Source organism: Xyrauchen texanus, chromosome 14, assembly GCF_025860055.1.
Source record: "Xyrauchen texanus isolate HMW12.3.18 chromosome 14, RBS_HiC_50CHRs, whole genome shotgun sequence".
In the NCBI taxonomy this organism is placed as follows: domain Eukaryota; kingdom Metazoa; phylum Chordata; class Actinopteri; order Cypriniformes; family Catostomidae; genus Xyrauchen; species Xyrauchen texanus.
The window spans coordinates 47,375,388-47,394,031 of NC_068289.1; the positions used below are offsets into that span (position 1 = coordinate 47,375,388).

At 34.9% G+C, this 18,644-nt stretch overlaps 1 protein-coding gene across 4 annotated transcripts in view; it reads right to left on the reverse strand.

The window, feature by feature from the left end:
* Nucleotides 1-4,883: 4,883 nt before the first annotated feature.
* The window catches only part of LOC127654783 (signal transducer and activator of transcription 4-like), a 43,297-nt gene continuing 29,536 nt past the window's right edge, over nucleotides 4,884-18,644 (reverse strand). For 2 of the 4 annotated variants that reach the window (XM_052142203.1, XM_052142202.1), the window contains exons 8-24: nucleotides 17,724-17,875; nucleotides 15,464-15,622; nucleotides 14,163-14,255; nucleotides 13,979-14,038; nucleotides 13,318-13,338; nucleotides 12,578-12,668; nucleotides 11,820-11,864; nucleotides 11,502-11,585; nucleotides 10,529-10,627; nucleotides 9,225-9,360; nucleotides 9,001-9,053; nucleotides 8,819-8,913; nucleotides 7,815-7,951; nucleotides 7,128-7,319; nucleotides 5,632-5,677; nucleotides 5,419-5,521; nucleotides 4,884-5,288 (exon numbers count right to left, since the gene is read on the reverse strand). In XM_052142203.1, the coding sequence (XP_051998163.1) occupies nucleotides 5,274-5,288; nucleotides 5,419-5,521; nucleotides 5,632-5,677; nucleotides 7,128-7,319; nucleotides 7,815-7,951; nucleotides 8,819-8,913; nucleotides 9,001-9,053; nucleotides 9,225-9,360; nucleotides 10,529-10,627; nucleotides 11,502-11,585; nucleotides 11,820-11,864; nucleotides 12,578-12,668; nucleotides 13,318-13,338; nucleotides 13,979-14,038; nucleotides 14,163-14,255; nucleotides 15,464-15,622; nucleotides 17,724-17,875 (1,581 nt within the window). In that variant the 3' untranslated portion in view covers nucleotides 4,884-5,273. The remainder of the gene's footprint in view (nucleotides 5,289-5,418; nucleotides 5,522-5,631; nucleotides 5,678-7,127; nucleotides 7,320-7,814; nucleotides 7,952-8,818; nucleotides 8,914-9,000; nucleotides 9,054-9,224; nucleotides 9,361-10,528; nucleotides 10,628-11,501; nucleotides 11,586-11,819; nucleotides 11,865-12,577; nucleotides 12,669-13,317; nucleotides 13,339-13,978; nucleotides 14,039-14,162; nucleotides 14,256-15,463; nucleotides 15,623-17,723; nucleotides 17,876-18,644) is intronic. The other 2 variants (XM_052142204.1, XM_052142201.1) reach the window with 2 other exon arrangements.

Here is an 18,644-nt window from a genome sequence, read left to right on the forward strand (position 1 = left end):
CGCGTTTTCCGAGAAAGCGAGAATAGATGCGCTGCAGGAACGAAACTAAGAAACGAAACTTGGATCCTTGTTTTATTCCAAGGTACCGGGTGTATTTAGGAGAGCTTTCGATTTTCCTTATTTACTCTCTCTACATGCACCGATCAGCCACAACATTAAAACCACCTGCCTTATATCGTGGAGGTCCCGCTCGTGCCGTCAAAACAGCTCTGAGCCTCGATTAATCTGAGCGGTTAAGTTCGTTTCCCAAATCTGCCTTTATCATGAACAAGCGAGGAGAGCTGAGAGGCGCTGTCTCTGTGTTACAGTGTTCAAATGTGATTGTAGGCTTTAGTGCTGCTTGTCATTGTAATATTATTATATTTGTGCGTAACTATAACTAATTAGTAATTTACCTTGCTAATATTTGTTTAAAATATATTTTCTTAAATTTTCCACCTAACAACAAATGTAGGCTACATATTGTTTTACAATAATTTTGTGCAAAAGAACTATATTTATTTAATACAATCTGCTTCCATAATCAGGTGTGCATGTGTAACGTTTTCACACATTTCCCACCATATGAAAGCTTCCAGGATTATGTGGAGGCCCCATGTATAATCCTGCTAATTATAAGCGTTCATTGAATATTACGAGGTTCACCTTGTTATCACGCAGCACAGAATAACAGTGCACAATAAGAAGACGTTTAGAAGATGCACTTTATGGACATTCACCAATGAGGCGGAAGTCTGCTCAAAAGTGATAATGGTGACAGTTATGCTGCACAGGGACGGAGCCAGAAGTTTTTCAAAGGGGTGGCCTGGCAGGGGCAAGCGATCAATCTGTGGTGGCACAGAAATCTTCATGCAGCATTTTTATATCGTCGGATTTTGGATACAATGACACCCGGTACGGAGAGGTGTGGTGACCTTGGTGTGCGCACATGTTAAATTTGTACATTTGTACAGAGATTATCTGACCTCTAAAGAACTAAACTGTGCCAAAATATGACCAAAAAAAAAATGACTAAAACAGCAATTGCGAGTGGGGTGGCCAAAGGGGTTCAGTCCATGGCTTCAGTCCATGGTGGCCACGGCCACCCCTGGCCACCCCCTAGCTCCGCCACTGATGCTGCATGGATGATGAGCCAATAAAATTGTTCTTTTCTATGTGTTTACTAAAATATGCTGACCTGGCAGCTTTTAGTGCCTGTCTGTATCTACAGACACAATCCTTCCATGCACCACAAAATACTTCTAACTTGGTATTTTTCCACATGCGCTCCATTTTCCAAGCTGCTCTCTTGAGAGGATGATTGTGATCATTGTACCATGGTGCAGGGATTTTTTCTTAAATTTCCTTTAATCAAAGTGGGGCGAAAATATCAAGAGTGCTGGAGAAGAATGCATTTATATTTTTTGTTTTTTCATCAAGTTCTTCTGGGCTTTGGGGTTTATTGAATGTATGAGATAGATCTGGAAGATTATTAGTGAAGTTATCTTTAGTGGTCGAAAGAATAGTTCTACCTGAACAATAGTGTGGTGTAGATTGAGTAACATTGGCTTATTGCAGCATATGAGAGACAAGGTAATGATCTGAGATGTCTTCGCTCTGCTGAAGAACATCAGAGGTATCAACATCAACTCCATATGACAGAATTAAATCTAGTGTATGATTATGGCTATGAGTTGGTCCTGTTACATTTTGTCTGAGAGAGTTGAGAATATCTATAAGTGCTAATCCCAATGTATCATTTTCATTACCTATGTGAATTTTAAGTCACCAATAATTAAAGCTCTATCTACAGTAACTACAAGATCTGATAAAAAATGTGCAAATTCACCAAAGAAATCAGAATAAGGCCCGGGTGATCTATGTACTGTAGCAAGGACAAAAGGCGACAGAGATTTTTTTTTATTTATATCCGATGGTGTCACATTAAGCATTATTAGTTAAAAAGACTTACATTTATATCCTGTCCTCTGAGTAACACCAAAACTTTCACTTTAAGGCATATGCTTAAATGTTTGAAATTAGATTTGCTGACAAAAATATAATTGTGCCAACATATTAATTTAATGCATTACAAAACAAAAATAATATAAAAAAAAAAGGTTTTAAAATGGATGACTTGGACCGAATAATAAAGAAAAGCAACCAATAATTGTCGAGCATAGATGAGAACTCCTTCAATACTGTTTAAAATGCATCCCAGGGTGATACCTCATGAAGTTCGTTGAGAAAACGGCAAGCGTACATGTCTGCAAATTCTAAGCAAAATGTGACTACTTTGAAGATGCTAAAATAGAACATATTTTTTTAATTTAGTTTTTTAGTTTTTTAGTCACAACATAATCCCTAAAATTCCATTTCTGTTATTCCATAGTTTTGATGACTTCAATATTATTCTAAAATGTGAAAAAAAAAAAAAAATAAGAATGAGTAAGTGACCCCAAACTTTTGAAAGGCAGAATATACAGTATATATAATACTTGTAATCAGATTACTGTTACATACTTTCAAATAAATGAATTACTTTTTAGTACATTAAGATCAAGTTCTTTTATTTATAAAGCACATTTAAAAACAGCATCAAGTCTGACCAAAGTCCTGTCCAATACAAAATTATAAAAACACACAACAATTTTAGACCAGGACATTACATGCTATTAAAAGCCAGTGAAAAGCGATCAGTTTTAAGAGAAGATTAAAAAACGAAAGGCTCTCCCTCCTCTATGCTTTAACCTCAATCGTGGGACATCGAGGAGGTATTGATCACTGGATCTCAGACTTCTAGGTGGATTGTAAGGATGTAGTAAGTCTGATAAACAAACAATAACATTTTAAAATCAATTCTAGCTTGAACCGGCAGCCAGTGAATTAATTTTAAAATGGGGGTAACATGATCATAATTCCGACCTACTATTAGACATTTTGCTGCTGCGTTGTGAACTAATTGAAATCAAGCAATAAGAGATTTGGAAATTCCACAATAGAGAGAATTACAGTAGTCCAGATGAGAAGTGATGAAAGCATGAACTGCTATCTCTAACATTTTCTCAGACAAAAAGGGTTTAACTTTAGAGAGTAGACGTAGCTGAAATAAACTGGATCCTATAACAGCGCTAATATGTTTGTCAAATTTCAGCTGGCTATCAAACCTGACACCAACATTCCATACTTGAGGAGAGAGTAAAGCATTGAGATTTCCGCAATCAGCATTATTGACATCAAAATGATCAGTAGGACCAAAGACAATCACTTCTGTCTTGTCTTTATTCAAAAACAAAAATTTTTGCTAGCCAAACTTTTATTTCCTCCAGAGAAGAAGAGATTGTAATGCAATGTGATCATTTTGTTTAACCGGTAAGTAGATTTGAGTGCAGATCAACCACTTCTAAGATCAACCACTTCTAAGATCAGCTTAGAAGTGGTTGGAGATACCATGCTTCTGATAATGGAACCCAGAGGGAGCATGTCAAGAGAAAAAAGTGCTGGTGCAAGAATAGAGCCCTGAGGCACACCACAGAAGAGTTAAATTTGCCAAGCTTAACAGAATGTTCTATCAGTTAAATAGGATTTAGACCATTAAAGAACATTCCCTTTTAAGCCCACACACAATTCTAGTCTGGAGAGCAGTATAGCATGATCAACAGTATCAAACACTGAAGTGAGATCTAAAAGAACTCAAATCACAGTATCACCTGAATCTGTTTCTACTAGGATATCATTTAAAACTCTAAGAACAGCAGATTCTGTGCAATGTGAGATTTAAGATTTAAGACTGAAAGGTTTCAAAGATTTGGTTGTTCTTAAGAAATACCTGAAGCTGCTTAAGCAAAATCTTTTCCATTATTTGGGAAATAAAGGGTAAAACAGAGCTTGGTCGGAAATGATTTAAAACAGATGCATATATTACTAAAGTAATATTTATAATATATTTAAAATATGAATTCATATGTACGTCTGTTAGCGTTTCTGTGACAGCTAAAGCGTGTGCAACAATGAATGATGAGGAAATATATATATTTTGAATTTGAGTGGAAAACCCAAAACCTTTCTAGGAGAAGTTATTTAGAAAGTAAAATTATTAGTAATGTGAACTTTTTTTAGATGAAGTGATCAGTAAAATAATCTGCTAAAAATTTTGAGAAATAATTAATAATGTGTAGTGGATTACTTATTTTGAGTAACTTACCCAACACTGTTTTTTTTATATCTTGCTATAATTTACTTCCATGTTGTTTCTTCATCAAATAGCAATTTCAAATGTAAATCAGTCAATCGCTGAAACATCAGCACAACCTTGAGTAATATATAGCATATATAATATTTGTGTTGCACAGCATATCAACATGACATAGCATTTATTTGTATGATTATAGTATTAATTTCTCTTGTATTAAACAAAGAAATATACTGTATATCCTGCAATAGTAAACTTATATAGATATGAAATAATCATAAAAATATAATTTATGGAAGAGCAAAAAAAAAAAAAAAAAAAAAAAAATTACACTATTACATACCTTGGGTATCTAACAACCCTATAACCCTAGATGCTTTTGTTACTTAAGCCTTTATAATTATTATAATTGTATTTATTTTTTTTACAATATTTATAAGATAAAGATAAAGAAATACTAAAGAGGTGTGGGCATAACTAAAAACAGATGAGGTACAGGGGGTGTAATGAGGTCCCAGGTCACTAAAGACCAGAGGTATGCGTTTAAAGGTTAATATCATTAATTTATAAATATACTTGTAGTAGCATTATTTGTAATGATCAGAAATGTACAAGGATTTTCTCTCTTTTACTACTACTGCTATATTTACAGTACAGTAATAATAATTTAAAATAACAATAAAAAGGAAAGACCATAAGACACTTGATTAAATATATATATATATATATATATATATATATATATATATATTGCAGAGAGACCATATCATTCTTTATTTAAACAATATTGCTTAGCAACAAGAAGCTATGTCATAAATATTTACAGTAAGATGCATTGTGGGACCTTTAGCTATATACTGTATACAATGAATAGTTAATTACTAACTCGAATTTTGAAATTGTTCATCTATGATACATTTTCATATTGCCAATATTTTGCAATATACATTCTTTACACGGAGAAGTGATACACTGTATTGGCACAGAGCCATAAGAGCGAATACAATAGATCAGAATACAAAAGTAACAGGAATAAGGAGATGGAAAGCTTTGACGCCATCCAGACTCTTGGATCCAAACAAAATGAAGTTGTTGCTCTTTTCTAGGGTGAACTCATCTGCAATATAAAAAAGAAAAAAATCGTCAACTGGTTATGCTTATTTACTTGTATTAAAGCTCTATGTAGACAGCATCACATTTCTAAAGCACCACAAAGCATTACAATATATAATAAAAAATGAATTTACTGCGCTTTCAAACTCAAAGGGACTGAGGTGCTGGCTGAGAATGTCAAACATCCCAGGAGACATTGGCGGCTCAGGAGAGGAACATGCCTTTTGGACTCGACCACTGAGAAATTAGGAAATAAAAGCAAATTCAACACATTGCAAAAATCATCAGAATCAAATCACAACGTCATGCAAAATTGAAAAGAAACTGAAAAGAATTCAGATACTCACTCCCGTCGGGAAACGGGAACTAACTGTGTCGGGAAATAAGGACAAACTGTAATAAAACAAAAAATAGAGGCCCCTTTAAGAGATGACATAAGCCGTTTATTTCATAAGAGTATGTTATATGCTATATTACAACAACACTACTTAGGATAAGATTATCTAGTGCAGTTCATAGTGAAGAATGAGTAATGAACTAAAATAAATAGACAAACACTACTTTGTCCAACCACCTTTCAATTCTTATATGAAATTAATTTCTTATCACAAGCATTCAAGGAAAAACAGGTGTTACATCATAAGTACATTTTAAATGTAAGCAACCATCTTGGCACCAAAATAAATACATAAATAAATATCATATATATATTTATAATATATAGTAACACTACACTAAGCTTCCATTCATTAACATTAGTTAAAGGGATATTATTTGAACGTCAGTAACTGTAATCTGATTACAGTAATTTTAAATTAATGCATTACATCATTTTTTTGACTACAAAAATCATAATATTACAGTAACTAATTATTTGTAATCTAATACACCCAACACTGATCCTAGATGTTATGACTTTCTTCTGTTGAACACAAAGATTTTAAGAAGAATATCTCAGCTCTGTAGGTCTAAATAATGCAAGTGAATGGTGGACAGAAATTCGAAGTTCCAAAAAGCATATAAAGGCAGCATAAAAGTAATCCAGAAGACTTCAGTGGTTAACCCCATGTCTTCAGAAGCGATATGACACATATGGGAGAAAAAGATCAATATTGAAGCGTTTTTTTACTATAATTTCTCCTCCCTGCCCAGTAGGGAACAAACAAACAAAAAGAATGTGAAAGTGGAGATATATAGTAAAAAAGGACTTAAATATACACACCTATCATACCACATCTAAAAATTCATATTAATTACTTTTATGCTGCCTTTATGTGATTTTTGGAAATTCAAATGTCTGGTCACCATTCACTTGTATTGTGTAGACCTACAGAGCTGAGATATTAATCTAAAAATATTAGGTTGTATTCTGCAGAAGAAAAAAAGTTATACACATCTGGTATGGCATGAGGGTGAGTAAATGACGAGAGAATTTTCATTTTTGGGAGAACTCCCTTTAATGCTTAAAGGTATCATGAACTAACAATGAAAAATATATTTTAACAAAATGTATTAATCTTTGTAAAATAGGTAAGAAAAATATAAAATAATGATTGTTAGTTCATGTTAGTTCAAAGTGCATTACCAATGTTAAAATAAACTTTAGATTTTTTAAATGTATTATTATATGTCGAAATTAACATTAACCAAGATTAATAAATGCTGTAAAATTATTGTTCATTGTTGGTTGATGTTAACTAATGTTGTTGACTAATGTTAACAAATGGAACCGTATTGTAAAGTGTTACCCAAAAATATATAAAAAACTAAATTTTGGGCCAGGGACCTCTTGTTGAATTGAACCGGAATGATCCAAATTTGATTCACTGTTTATACAGCCTACCTTTGTTTTGCTGACTATTGTAATGTTTCCCAAAAGCCTCGTCTTTGGGGATGTCGGGGTAAAGAAACTTCAGAGGATTCTCTGGGACAACACCATCCGCAATGACCTTATAGTCCCGTATAATATCAGCAATGGCCAAGGCGTTGAGACGGTTTTTCGTGTACGGCTCTACAGAGATGAACTTTGGCTCACCTGTAGGCAGAATACATGTGCATTTAAGCATCTATTTGGCAGGTTTCATTGTGACAACTTACCCCATATAATGTGAAATGTGTATAATGAGCTGTTTTTCTTCCTGGGCGATAACATTAAATAACTTTTGTAGCCTAAACTTAAAGGTGTGCCTATACCGAAATTGATTTGCAAAAATTAAATAACCCAGATCTCCTCTATGGATTTTTTAGCTGAACAAGATTTTAAATAAAAACATCTGCTACATTTTGAAACAATGGCAGACTGGAAATTCCCCAAATTCCTCTCAAGTCAGGACAGTTTCCTAATGAGGAAATTTGTTTCTTAGGCCTCACCTCTATCATCTGCTGATGAATATCTTTGCTATGTTTGATGGCAAACTGGAACATTATGTTGTAACTTGTAACATCATGCTTCCAAAATATAGATTTACGGAAAGTAGCTGGGAATATACCCTTCGGAGGATAATAACATATAGCACAGAAAAAAACACACCATTTTCATCTTGTTCCACCCAGGTGAAGGTGATTCCTCCGAGATGACTTTCACTAAAGCGTAGCAGGAATGTTCCTGGCTCCTTTTCCTTCAGTAAGGCACGTTCCATCTCTTTACTCACAAATCCCATTATGTAACTGTTAAGCAAAAGACAACAGAATCCATTGATAAGGGCAACAGTAACCAGTTGCCAATTTACCTCTTGTAAAAAACACTTTTTTTATAAAAAAACACTTTTTTACAAGAGGGTAGTAATTTCAACTTCCTAGTCATCCAGTACCTCCCTAGAACTAAAACATGTAAAATATGAATGGGAATATACTTCAGATATATTTTACTCATAAGAATGTCTAGGCGTGCCAATAATTGTGGCAAACATATTTTGGAGAATTTTTTTTAAATTTAATTATGAGATCCGCCCCTTCAATTTAGATTACTTCATTTAAAGTTTAGATTTTTGTGAATATTTTGAATGAAAGATCAAAAGTATAAACAATAAAGACATATTTTTAACAGTCTTCTATGCTCATATTTACCAAGGGAGCCAATATTTTTGGCCACAACTGTATATGTGTGTGTGTGTATATATATATATATATATATATATATATATATATATATACACATATACACACATATACACGTAGCATATATAAATATTAAGAGTAAATTTAGTTTATTTTGGGGGAACTATTCTGTCATAATTTACTCATATATATATATATATATATATATATATATATATATTATACACACATGGCATATATATATAAATATACAGAATTTTCATTTTGGGGGGAACTACATCTTTAAAATCATTCCTTTATTATTTGTGGCACATGATATAAAAAATGTATCAGGAGGTCGAATGCGAAACGTTCAATGTTGAAATTTCATACCCCCCCCCACATTCCACTCATAAATGGGTAGTTGTCCCCTGGGTTTAATCAATTTATTGTAACTCAAATTCCATCTAAATAGCAAAAGAAAACAAGATCACTGACCCATCAATCCAAACAGGATGTAAATGTTTCTTAATAAGGTCCAGGATTGAGTCCAGCCACAGCCAAAAACTAAATGATTTGCCAGGGATGGTCTCCTGAGAGCCACAGGAAGAAACAGTCCATAATGGATTTATATTGTCTTGCTTTCAAACATCAAGAGCAAACGATTCATTCAACATTACCTTCCAGAACTTGGACCAAGAAACCTGGCAATCATTATAAGAAGCTTGTTGACCTTTAAAAAAAAATTATAAAACACAGTTTAGATAGAGGCTATGCGGCATGCACAAAAATCAGAAGCATTCTCAGAATGTTCTTGAAACAATATGGGTGGGGGTGTACTCAGTGTAATACAACATACACTGACTTATTACTTTGTATTATATTAAGGTCACAATAAACATACCCAAAAGTTTATCCCCAAGCATGTTAAGCTGTTCCTTGTTGAGTCCTCGTCCAGCAAAACTTGAGAACTGCCAACTGAGCACCTCCGACAGTTGGCTCCAACTTGCCCGTAACGGGTTACTGAAGAATCCAAGGTTCTAGGCAGGTCAGAAGGAAGGAATTTTACACATAGGTCTGAGCACTGATTCAAAAAATGTACTTACTATGACCCCTAATGCTTTTAGTCCTATCATTAATCGAGTCATTCAAAACACCAGTAAAGCATATCTATTAGGGCTGTCGATTTAACGCGTTAATTCAGTGCGATTCATTTGACACAAAATAATGCGATAAAAAATGTACGCAATTAATCGCAATATAATAAGGAAGATTCCTGAGAAATGCAAGCTTGTAGTACCACCTGTTTACACCAGAGGGCAGTAAGTGAAATTTCAGCTGTGTGAGCAACACACAGTTTATACTGTGAAGAAAACACATCAGTAGGAAGAACAACACAAACATACGTTACATTCTTGCGTTCAAAACACTTGAAGGAGTGCAAATGCGAACTTTAAGGGATCTTAAGACGTTTTTAAAGATTGAGTATTAAACTATATTTAACTTGAAACAGTGAACTAAACATTTTATGTTTATGATGCAACGCACCCGTGACGCTGCACAAGCATGTCTGGCGCAGGTGTAAATTGACGGGCTCTTAAACAAGCCCTCATAATAAATCTAGAACTGATTGACAAATTCACTTGTGAAATGGATTGCTGTGAACTGTGTGCCAATAATTGACTTATGATCAATAATATGGTAGTAAACAAAATTGTATTCTAAAAACGCTTTTTGTATTGTCTTATCAATGATTAACTCTTCTGCTACAAGAATGTAATGCATTTTAATTATCTGAATATTTTTATTATAATATATATATATATATATATATATATATATATATATATATATATATATATATATATATATATATATATATATATATAATTTTAAATATTTAAAGATAACTATGTATAATTATATATTGATATAAATATGAATAATCTTTATATATTGAATTATTGTTATATGAGGGGCTTTCTCAGCAAATATTTTTATATGCAGTTAATTAATCGGGACACCATGTAATTAATTCGATTAAAAATTTGAATCGATTGACAGCCCTAATATCTACACTTCAGATGCAAATATTTTGAATTATTAAACCAAGTGGTACAATAGACAATCTGCTCTATTTCATGTAAATCTAATTGTAGCAGCGATCAGTATTTACTACACACTGTACAGTAAGTAGGTTTAACTCACCTTGGGGTCGTCAGTTAGCAGGTTGTACCACATGACAGAGGCCCAGCCCCCAGGGAGCTGACTGACATTGGAGATGACAACCAGAGGCAAGGAGCAAGTCTGCATACGAACAAAATATAAACCCAGTGAGTGGTACCAAGGTTCATGTAAAATACTGTACATACACATGTGATTTTTAACAAACAAATGCCCCACTGTGAAAATCAAAAAGTTGTTCTGGTCATAATTGTAAATTGTATGCATTTGAGAGACACTTTTATCAGTATGTGTATTCCATTCGCTACTCATTGCAACTGTACCTATAGAAATTGTATACCTCTAAAAGGGACAGTTCACCCCATTATTTTTTTCTTCATCATTTACTCACTTTCATGCCATCCCATATGTATATTACTTTCTTCTGCTGAACACAAATGAAGATTTTTAGATGAATACACTTACAAATGAAAGTGAATGGTGAGCAGGACTCCAAAAGCTCCAAAAATCCCATAAAGGCAGCATAAAATTAATCCATATGACTCCAGAGGATTAATATAAGTCTTCTGAAGTGATGCAATCAAATTGGATGAGAAACAGATCAATATTAATTTTTTTTAATGTGAAAGTGGCAATTTATAGTAAAAAAGGACTTAAATATTGATCTGTTTCTCACCCATATCTATCATATTGCTTCTGAAGTCATATATTAGACCACTAGAGTCGAATGGATTACTTTTAATCCGCCTTTATGTGCTTTTTAGAGCTTTTGGAGTTTTGGACCATTCACTTGCATTGTGTGGACCTACAGAGCTGAGATATTCTTCTAAAAATCTTTCTTTGTGTTCAGCAGAAGTAAGTCAGTCATGCACATCTGGGATGGTATGAGGACTAGTAAATTATGAGACAATTTTCATTTTTTGGGTGAACTATTACTTTAACTGTACTGAATAAGAAACTGTAATCAAAACAACAACAAATTAAACCTCAAACATACTTCAAGATCAATATCCAGACCCTGTAACATCAGCATTGCCTCAAAGTTGAGCGAGTGCAACTCCTCTGTTACTGACAGGGGACCCTGAAATAGAGAGACAGTAATCAGCAAGGGTCCACTTCAATGCCAAAACCAAGGCTGTGCTGTGTGACACTGCCCTCTGTTGGTCAAATAATAAAATACAACTGACATTGGGTTGGCCTTTAAATGCTCGCTACATCTGTTTTCTTTGTGCATAATGGTTATTAATCCACATATGGGCCAGCAGAGTAGATAATATAAATGAAGCAGCAGCTATTTGAACTAATGCAGTCCTACCTCATTCCCTTTTCCTCCAGTTGGACACTTTCTCTCTTTCAGCTGCTGCAGAGAATTGCACAAAGAATAGATCAAACATTTTGCTTCTTAAAGGAATAGTTTACCAAAATGAACAATTCCGTCATTAACGCTCATTCATGTCGTTCCAAACTTGTATGCTGTAATTTTTCTGTGGAGCACAAAAGGAGATTATTCATGTAGCAGACCATGTCTGTCAAGCTGCAAAAGGACAAAACATCTGCAAAAAAAGCACCAAAAAACTAGTCCATAAACAACTAATATAGATTATATATATATATATATATACTGTATATATATATATATATATATATATATATATATATATATATATATATATATATATATATATATATATATATATAATCTATATTTGAAGTTTTCTAAAGCCATATGATAGCTGTGAGGAATAGTCCAAAATTTAAATTGTTATTCGCTGATAATCTGAAGAAGAATAAAACAAACACTTTGGAGCTTGACAGCCATGGTGACTATGAACTGGATGGAAAAGAGCTGTGTGACAACTCTTTAAAATGTCTATTTTTGTGTTCCACAGAAATAACAATATACAGGTATGGAATAACAAGAAAAATAAAATAAGGGTAGTAAAATAATGACAGAATTTCCATATTTGGGTAAACTAATCATTTAAACAACTTAAATACATTTAATACCAAGCTACAAAAGTCTTATAAGCTATATTGCTTTAAAATATAGTGCTAGAATTCAGACTGAAGTACCAGATGTCTGAACTCTACAGAAAGGCAGCCAGTCGACTCCTCAACATCCATTACTTTGGTGTTGTTGGTGAGGATGAAGAACTGCCTATTCCTGCAGAGAAAGATCAATAATGTTTCACAGATTGTTCTCATGCATCAAGCTATACCAAAGTATGATATGGTCTGTTCATTTCAGGCTAAAACAGTGCAGTAAAACCTCTGTAAATTACAGTAACCCGATAAGTAGAATTTTTTAAAGGGGAAGTGTGTAATAATTGCACCACTAGCAGCAGCAAATTAAATTGCCTGCCATTGGTCAGGTAAAAAAGATAAGCCTCGCCCCAAACGTAAGGTAAACGTAACATTGGTTGAGGCAATGTTGGGATGCTCAACCAAACAGGGCAGTGTTACCTAAAGTTGATTGTAGAGATCATTGGCGCCAATGGTTTCTACGATCTACATAGGCTTATGATGCTTTTGGGAAATGCTGCCCAGAGCAATATTCTGAAACCACTACAGAGCCACAGTGTTTACACTTTTGGGGATATCAGCCAACAAATGGCTTTTTTATACTTGCCTCTGCTTATTCAGCTGGTACAGGAGAAAGTGTGTCAAAAAATGACACCCTTCACCATAATTACCTTGTGAGGCTTTGCTGTTCCCCTCCCCCAACACAAACTTAGCTGAAAAACTCATATTGAAATTTGGCCCAAATAAACAACAGGAAGTTGCTTCTTGTGTTTGAGGTTGAGTGCACTCACACTTTGCCTGGTGGAAGGTCTCTGCACACACACAAAGAGAAAAGAGTAAAAACACAGAGGTTACACTGGGCTAAACACACCTGTGATACAAATATTGCTTGATGGCGTATGCACATTAAAAAAGTGATTTCAAAATAAAAGGCTTAATATAAGCATGCATGTTAATGCATTTATTTATTACAGTTAATGATGGTAAATGACCGCAGTTGAGTCATTCCTGCTATGAAGTATATCTTCCCATCATATTGTATATGCCTTAATATAATGGATTTAGAAGAAAACTTCAACATTTTTAAAGACAGAAATCACAACAAGGTTTTCATGTTTTTAAAAAAATTATTAATCAATTTATAGATTTTACCTATGTCCTCAATATCACTTTCAATCATGTAATATACAATTTACAACAGAAGCCAGATTCTTAATGGCATAATCCTCACATCAGTAAAAAACAGCATAAACATCAGTATGTATTAGCAATGGATTTTATTCAGTCTGTGATATTTTGTGCTAGAAATTGGTTTGTCTCAGTCTAAAACATTCCTTTTTGAAAGAATGACAGAAAACAAGCATATTTTGTTACAAAGTTCAAAAAGGTGCTGCATAACATGAATGACCCATGTTATAATGACACAGTGTATAAATTATTCAAGGAACTTACTTGTCAAATGTTGTTTTGACTTTGAGTTGATAGTCTACCTCAGGTAATTTAACCAGTAATCTGAAAAGAGACTGTGATTTAGATATTAAAAATGAAATAGTTGTGTTTTCAGTAATGGCGTTTGACTCTAATACCTTATAGACTTGTTTACATGGAGTGTTTGGGAGCAGACTGTGGTTCATACCTGACCTTGGTGGTGAATTGCACCTGTGTTTTGATAATTAGAGGTTTCTGAGGGTGTGTTGGCATGCAAGGCTGTTTCTCCACCACAAAGGAACTGCAAACAAATATAAATAGTATACAGTATATATAAAATAAGGCAGCAGCTATTTACAACAAGTGAAAATAGCAAAAAAAGCATCTTCTTTGCACTAAGTGTAAATAGTGTTAGATGCTATTTGCACCCCTAATTACCAATAAATACTAACAAACAGTATAGGAGCATCGCTGCAACATGTTTATTGTTTATTTAGAGTCCCACAGACACCCTACACCAACACCTACCCCTAAACCTAACCCTAACAAAACATAACCATGTTTTACTACAGTAACCATAGTATCACCCTGGTATTTTGTAGAAAGATCATAGTAACCAAACAATTAAACATGGTTTTTATATTAACCCCATAGTACTGTAGTAAAATCATGATTAACTGCATTAAAACTATGGCTTCCACCAAAAAACATGGTTTTTACAATATTACTATAGTAAAACCATGGTTAATTTGTTTAACTTTATCTCAACTCCCCGACCTTAACCATGAGCAAATCACTGCGAGGAAATCAACCTCTATATTTATATTATTTATTATTATACGTAGTATTAAAGGAAAGGAGTGGAGTCAGGAACAGTATGGGGATAAGTGGGATAAAAGGCAGATTAGAACCCGGGTCATCCAAAAAAAAAAAATCATTTCCACAACCTTGTTACACCCCACGCCACTGCAGTAACACTAGTGGGCACAGTTTGTCTTCAATTTCTGTTTTTCCACCAGAATTTTGGAGTGCAAATAGCCGCACTATGTGACAGGTGCTATTTACACTTAGTGCAAACAGTCACTCCTAAAAAAAAATATATATATATATATATATATATATATATATATATAACAAAGTGTAGCAAATGAAGCAATGGAATTTTTGAAAAACAGTCTTTTCCATTAACACTTTTAAAGGTCCACCAAGTAATTTTCTCCATAATAAAAAAGTTTTACTTCTAAAGAAATTAATTTAAATTAATCACGACACAGCCACGCCCTCCACCCTGTCACAGTAATATAACACAAATTATAGGGATATACAGTACATATGCATTAAATACTTAAGCTAAATTAAGGTGAAATTAATCTTCACAGTCTTGTGAAAAGTATCTATTGTGTTATTTCCTGTCAAGGATTTACTATAGACATAAGTGATCTGTTTTGTGGCAGTTGCTCATATATCACATTTGATGGGTGCATGGTAGATTCTGTTGAGATTTTTGACCTTTTGATGAGGTGGTAGATCAGGTATTTGACTTGCTCCTCCATCTGAGGTCTCTGGAGTGGGATTGGGTCACTCTCATAAGTGACCTTCAGAATCAGTTCACCTAGTTTGTCAAGCTGTCTTTTAATCTGGAAAAGACTCTGGGCTGTCAGGGTAAACCTGTGAAAAGTGATATCACACAAAAATTTGGCTTGATTCAAAGCTAAAAAAGTAGTGATATACAGTAGATGAGGACTATTTAACAGTGATCACAGTGGTCAAGCCTCAAGAAAGGACACAAAAAAGAACCATAAAAGTAGTCTTTATGACTCAAGCGCTATATTCCAAGTCTTCTGAAGTTATTTGAGGTATGTGTGAGGAACAGACCAACATTGAAGACATAATTTGATAACACAGTCACTTGGATACGTGTTCAGATTAAAAATAATAACACAATTAGCAATTGGTTCTCAGGTGTGTCGTTACTGAATGCGGAAAATGTGGGCAAGTGAAAATTCTCCAAAATTCTCCTTTTGTGTTTCTATGACATCATGGAGTAAACATTAAACAATGACAAATGTTTAATTTTTGGACAAACTGTTCCTTTCAAAATCCCTTTGGGAAGTTCTACTTGACTTTTTCTCAAAAAATGAAACTTTTCTCATTTAGAAACCCTAATGCCATCATGCCAACTATAAATTATCCACCCTGCCCAGTAGGTGGCGATAAGCACGAAGAATGAGATTCACCCAAAGCAAAAGAAGAAGAATGTGAAAGTAAATGTGGAGATTTATAGTAAAAAGCACATAATTATTGATCTGTTTTTCACCCACACCTATCATATCGATTATTAGGAACACCATACTAATACTGTGTTTGACCCCCTTTCGCCTTCAGAACTGCCTTAATTCTACGTGGCATTGATTCAACAAGGTGCTGAAAGCATTCTTTAGAAATGTTGGCCCATATTGATAGGATAGCATCTTGCAGTTGATGGAGAGTTGTGGGATGCACATCCAGGGCACGAAGCTCCCGTTCCACCACATCCCAAAGATGCTCTATTGGGTTGAGATCTGGTGACTGTGGGGGCCATTTTAGTACAGTGAACTCATTGTCATGTTCAAGAAACCAATTTGAAATGATTTGAGCTTTGTGACATGGTGCATTATCCTGCTGGAAGTAGCCATCAGAGGATGGGTACATGGTGGCCATAAAGGGATGGACATGGTCAGAAACAATGCTCAGGTAGGCCGTGGCATTTAAACAATGCCCAATTGGCACTAAGGGGCCTAAAGTGTGCCAAGAAAACATCCCCCACACAATTACACCACCACCACCAGCCTGCACAGTGGTAACAAGGCATGATGGATCCATGTTCTCATTCTGTTTACGCCAAATTCTGACTCTACCATCTGAATGTCTCAACAGAAATCGAGACTCATCAGACCAGGCAACATTTTTCCAGTCTTCAACTGTCCAATTTTGGTGAGCTCTTGCAAATTGTAGCCTCTTTTTCCTATTTGTAGTGGAGATGAGTGGTACCCGTGGGGTCTTCTGCTGTTGTAGCCCATCCGCCTCAAGGTTGTGCGTGTTGTGGCTTCACAAATGCTTTGCTGCATACCTCGGTTGTAACGAGTGGTTATTTCAGGCAAAGTTGCTCTTCTATCAGCTTGAATCAGTCGGCCCATTCTCCTCTGACCTCTAGCATCAACAAGGCATTTTCAGCCCACAGGACTGCCGCATACTGGATGTTTTTCCCTTTTCACACCATTCTTTGTAAACCCTAGAAATGGTTGTGCATGAAAATCCCAGTAACTGAGCAGATTGTGAAATACTCAGACCGGCCCGTCTGGCACCAACAACCATGCCACGCTCAAAATTGCTTAAATCACCTTTCTTTCCCATTCTGACATTCAGTTTGGAGTTCAGGAGATTGTCTTGACCAGGACCACACCCCTAAATGCATTGAAGCAACTGCCATGTGATTGGTTGATTAGATAATTGCATTAATGAGAAATTGAACAGGTGTTCCTAATAATCCTTTAGGTGAGTGTATATGCTGCCTTTATGTGCTTTTAGACCTTCTGGCCACCATTCACTTGCATTGTATGGACCTACAGAGCTGAGATATTCTTCTAAAAAAATGTGTCTGTGTTCTACAGAAGAAAGAAAGTTATACACATCTGGGATGACTTGAGGGTGATTAAATGATGAGATAAATCACAATAACATTAATATTCTATTTATTTATTATTTCAAATATTTTTTATCAGGGTAATACCAGTTCTGGAGCTGATCCAGTCCTAACAGAACCGGGCCTCCGATACAGGCAATCTGTTGCCTTCGTTTCCAATCGTTCAGTTCAGGGTTGAGCTGTGAGGAAATCAGGGCATCGATTTCCTTTATTACATCTGCAATCTTTAACAAAATCTCCTGCAAAGGCAAGACAGAGTGCAAAAAAGAGGGTCAAATGACCAGTCAACATCAACACAGACACAGTCACACTCCTGAGCAAAATGAGCCAAAGAAGTGTGAAAAATAAGTGTTGCGTCCAGTGTTATTTTGTGCATGTTTGTTTGGTGCTTTATTTCTCTCTCTCTGTTTGTGTGGGTGTGTCTTGTTTGTGTTGTGAGTGTCTGTGCCAGGTGCAGCTGATTCGCAATTTAGCAGCTCCAATTTGCGACAGAGATTGGTGGTTTCTGAAGGCACGATTTATAAAATCCCTGCGCTGCCTTTTAGATGCGAGCGGTCACATATCTGGGCCGGTCGTGCTGTTCCCAACTCTCCACCAGCCACCATATCAAACACAGTGTTCTCTTATCTGCTATGTTAGTTCTGAGAGCAGTAACTTCATGTGCAGTTTGTGATTTAACACTTGAAACCACGACTAGTGTTCTGCCTTTAAAATAGTCAGGTTTGTAGGGATGACCTGCCTGTTTTGTTCCATTTAGTTTACTTCTGTTTTTGTTAGAGTAGGTAGGTAATTGTTTCTGTATTTTTATTTACACATTCCTAGGTTTATTATTTCACTTTATTTTATTAGATTGTTTTGTTTGTTATTTTGGGCCAATTATTATTTTTCCCTATTGTTATTTTCCCTGCTGCTTTTTAAATATCTGACACAATAATACATTATTGTTGAATTTATACGGCGGCTGTGGCTCAGGTGGTAGAGCATGTTGTCCACTAATCGCAGGGTTGG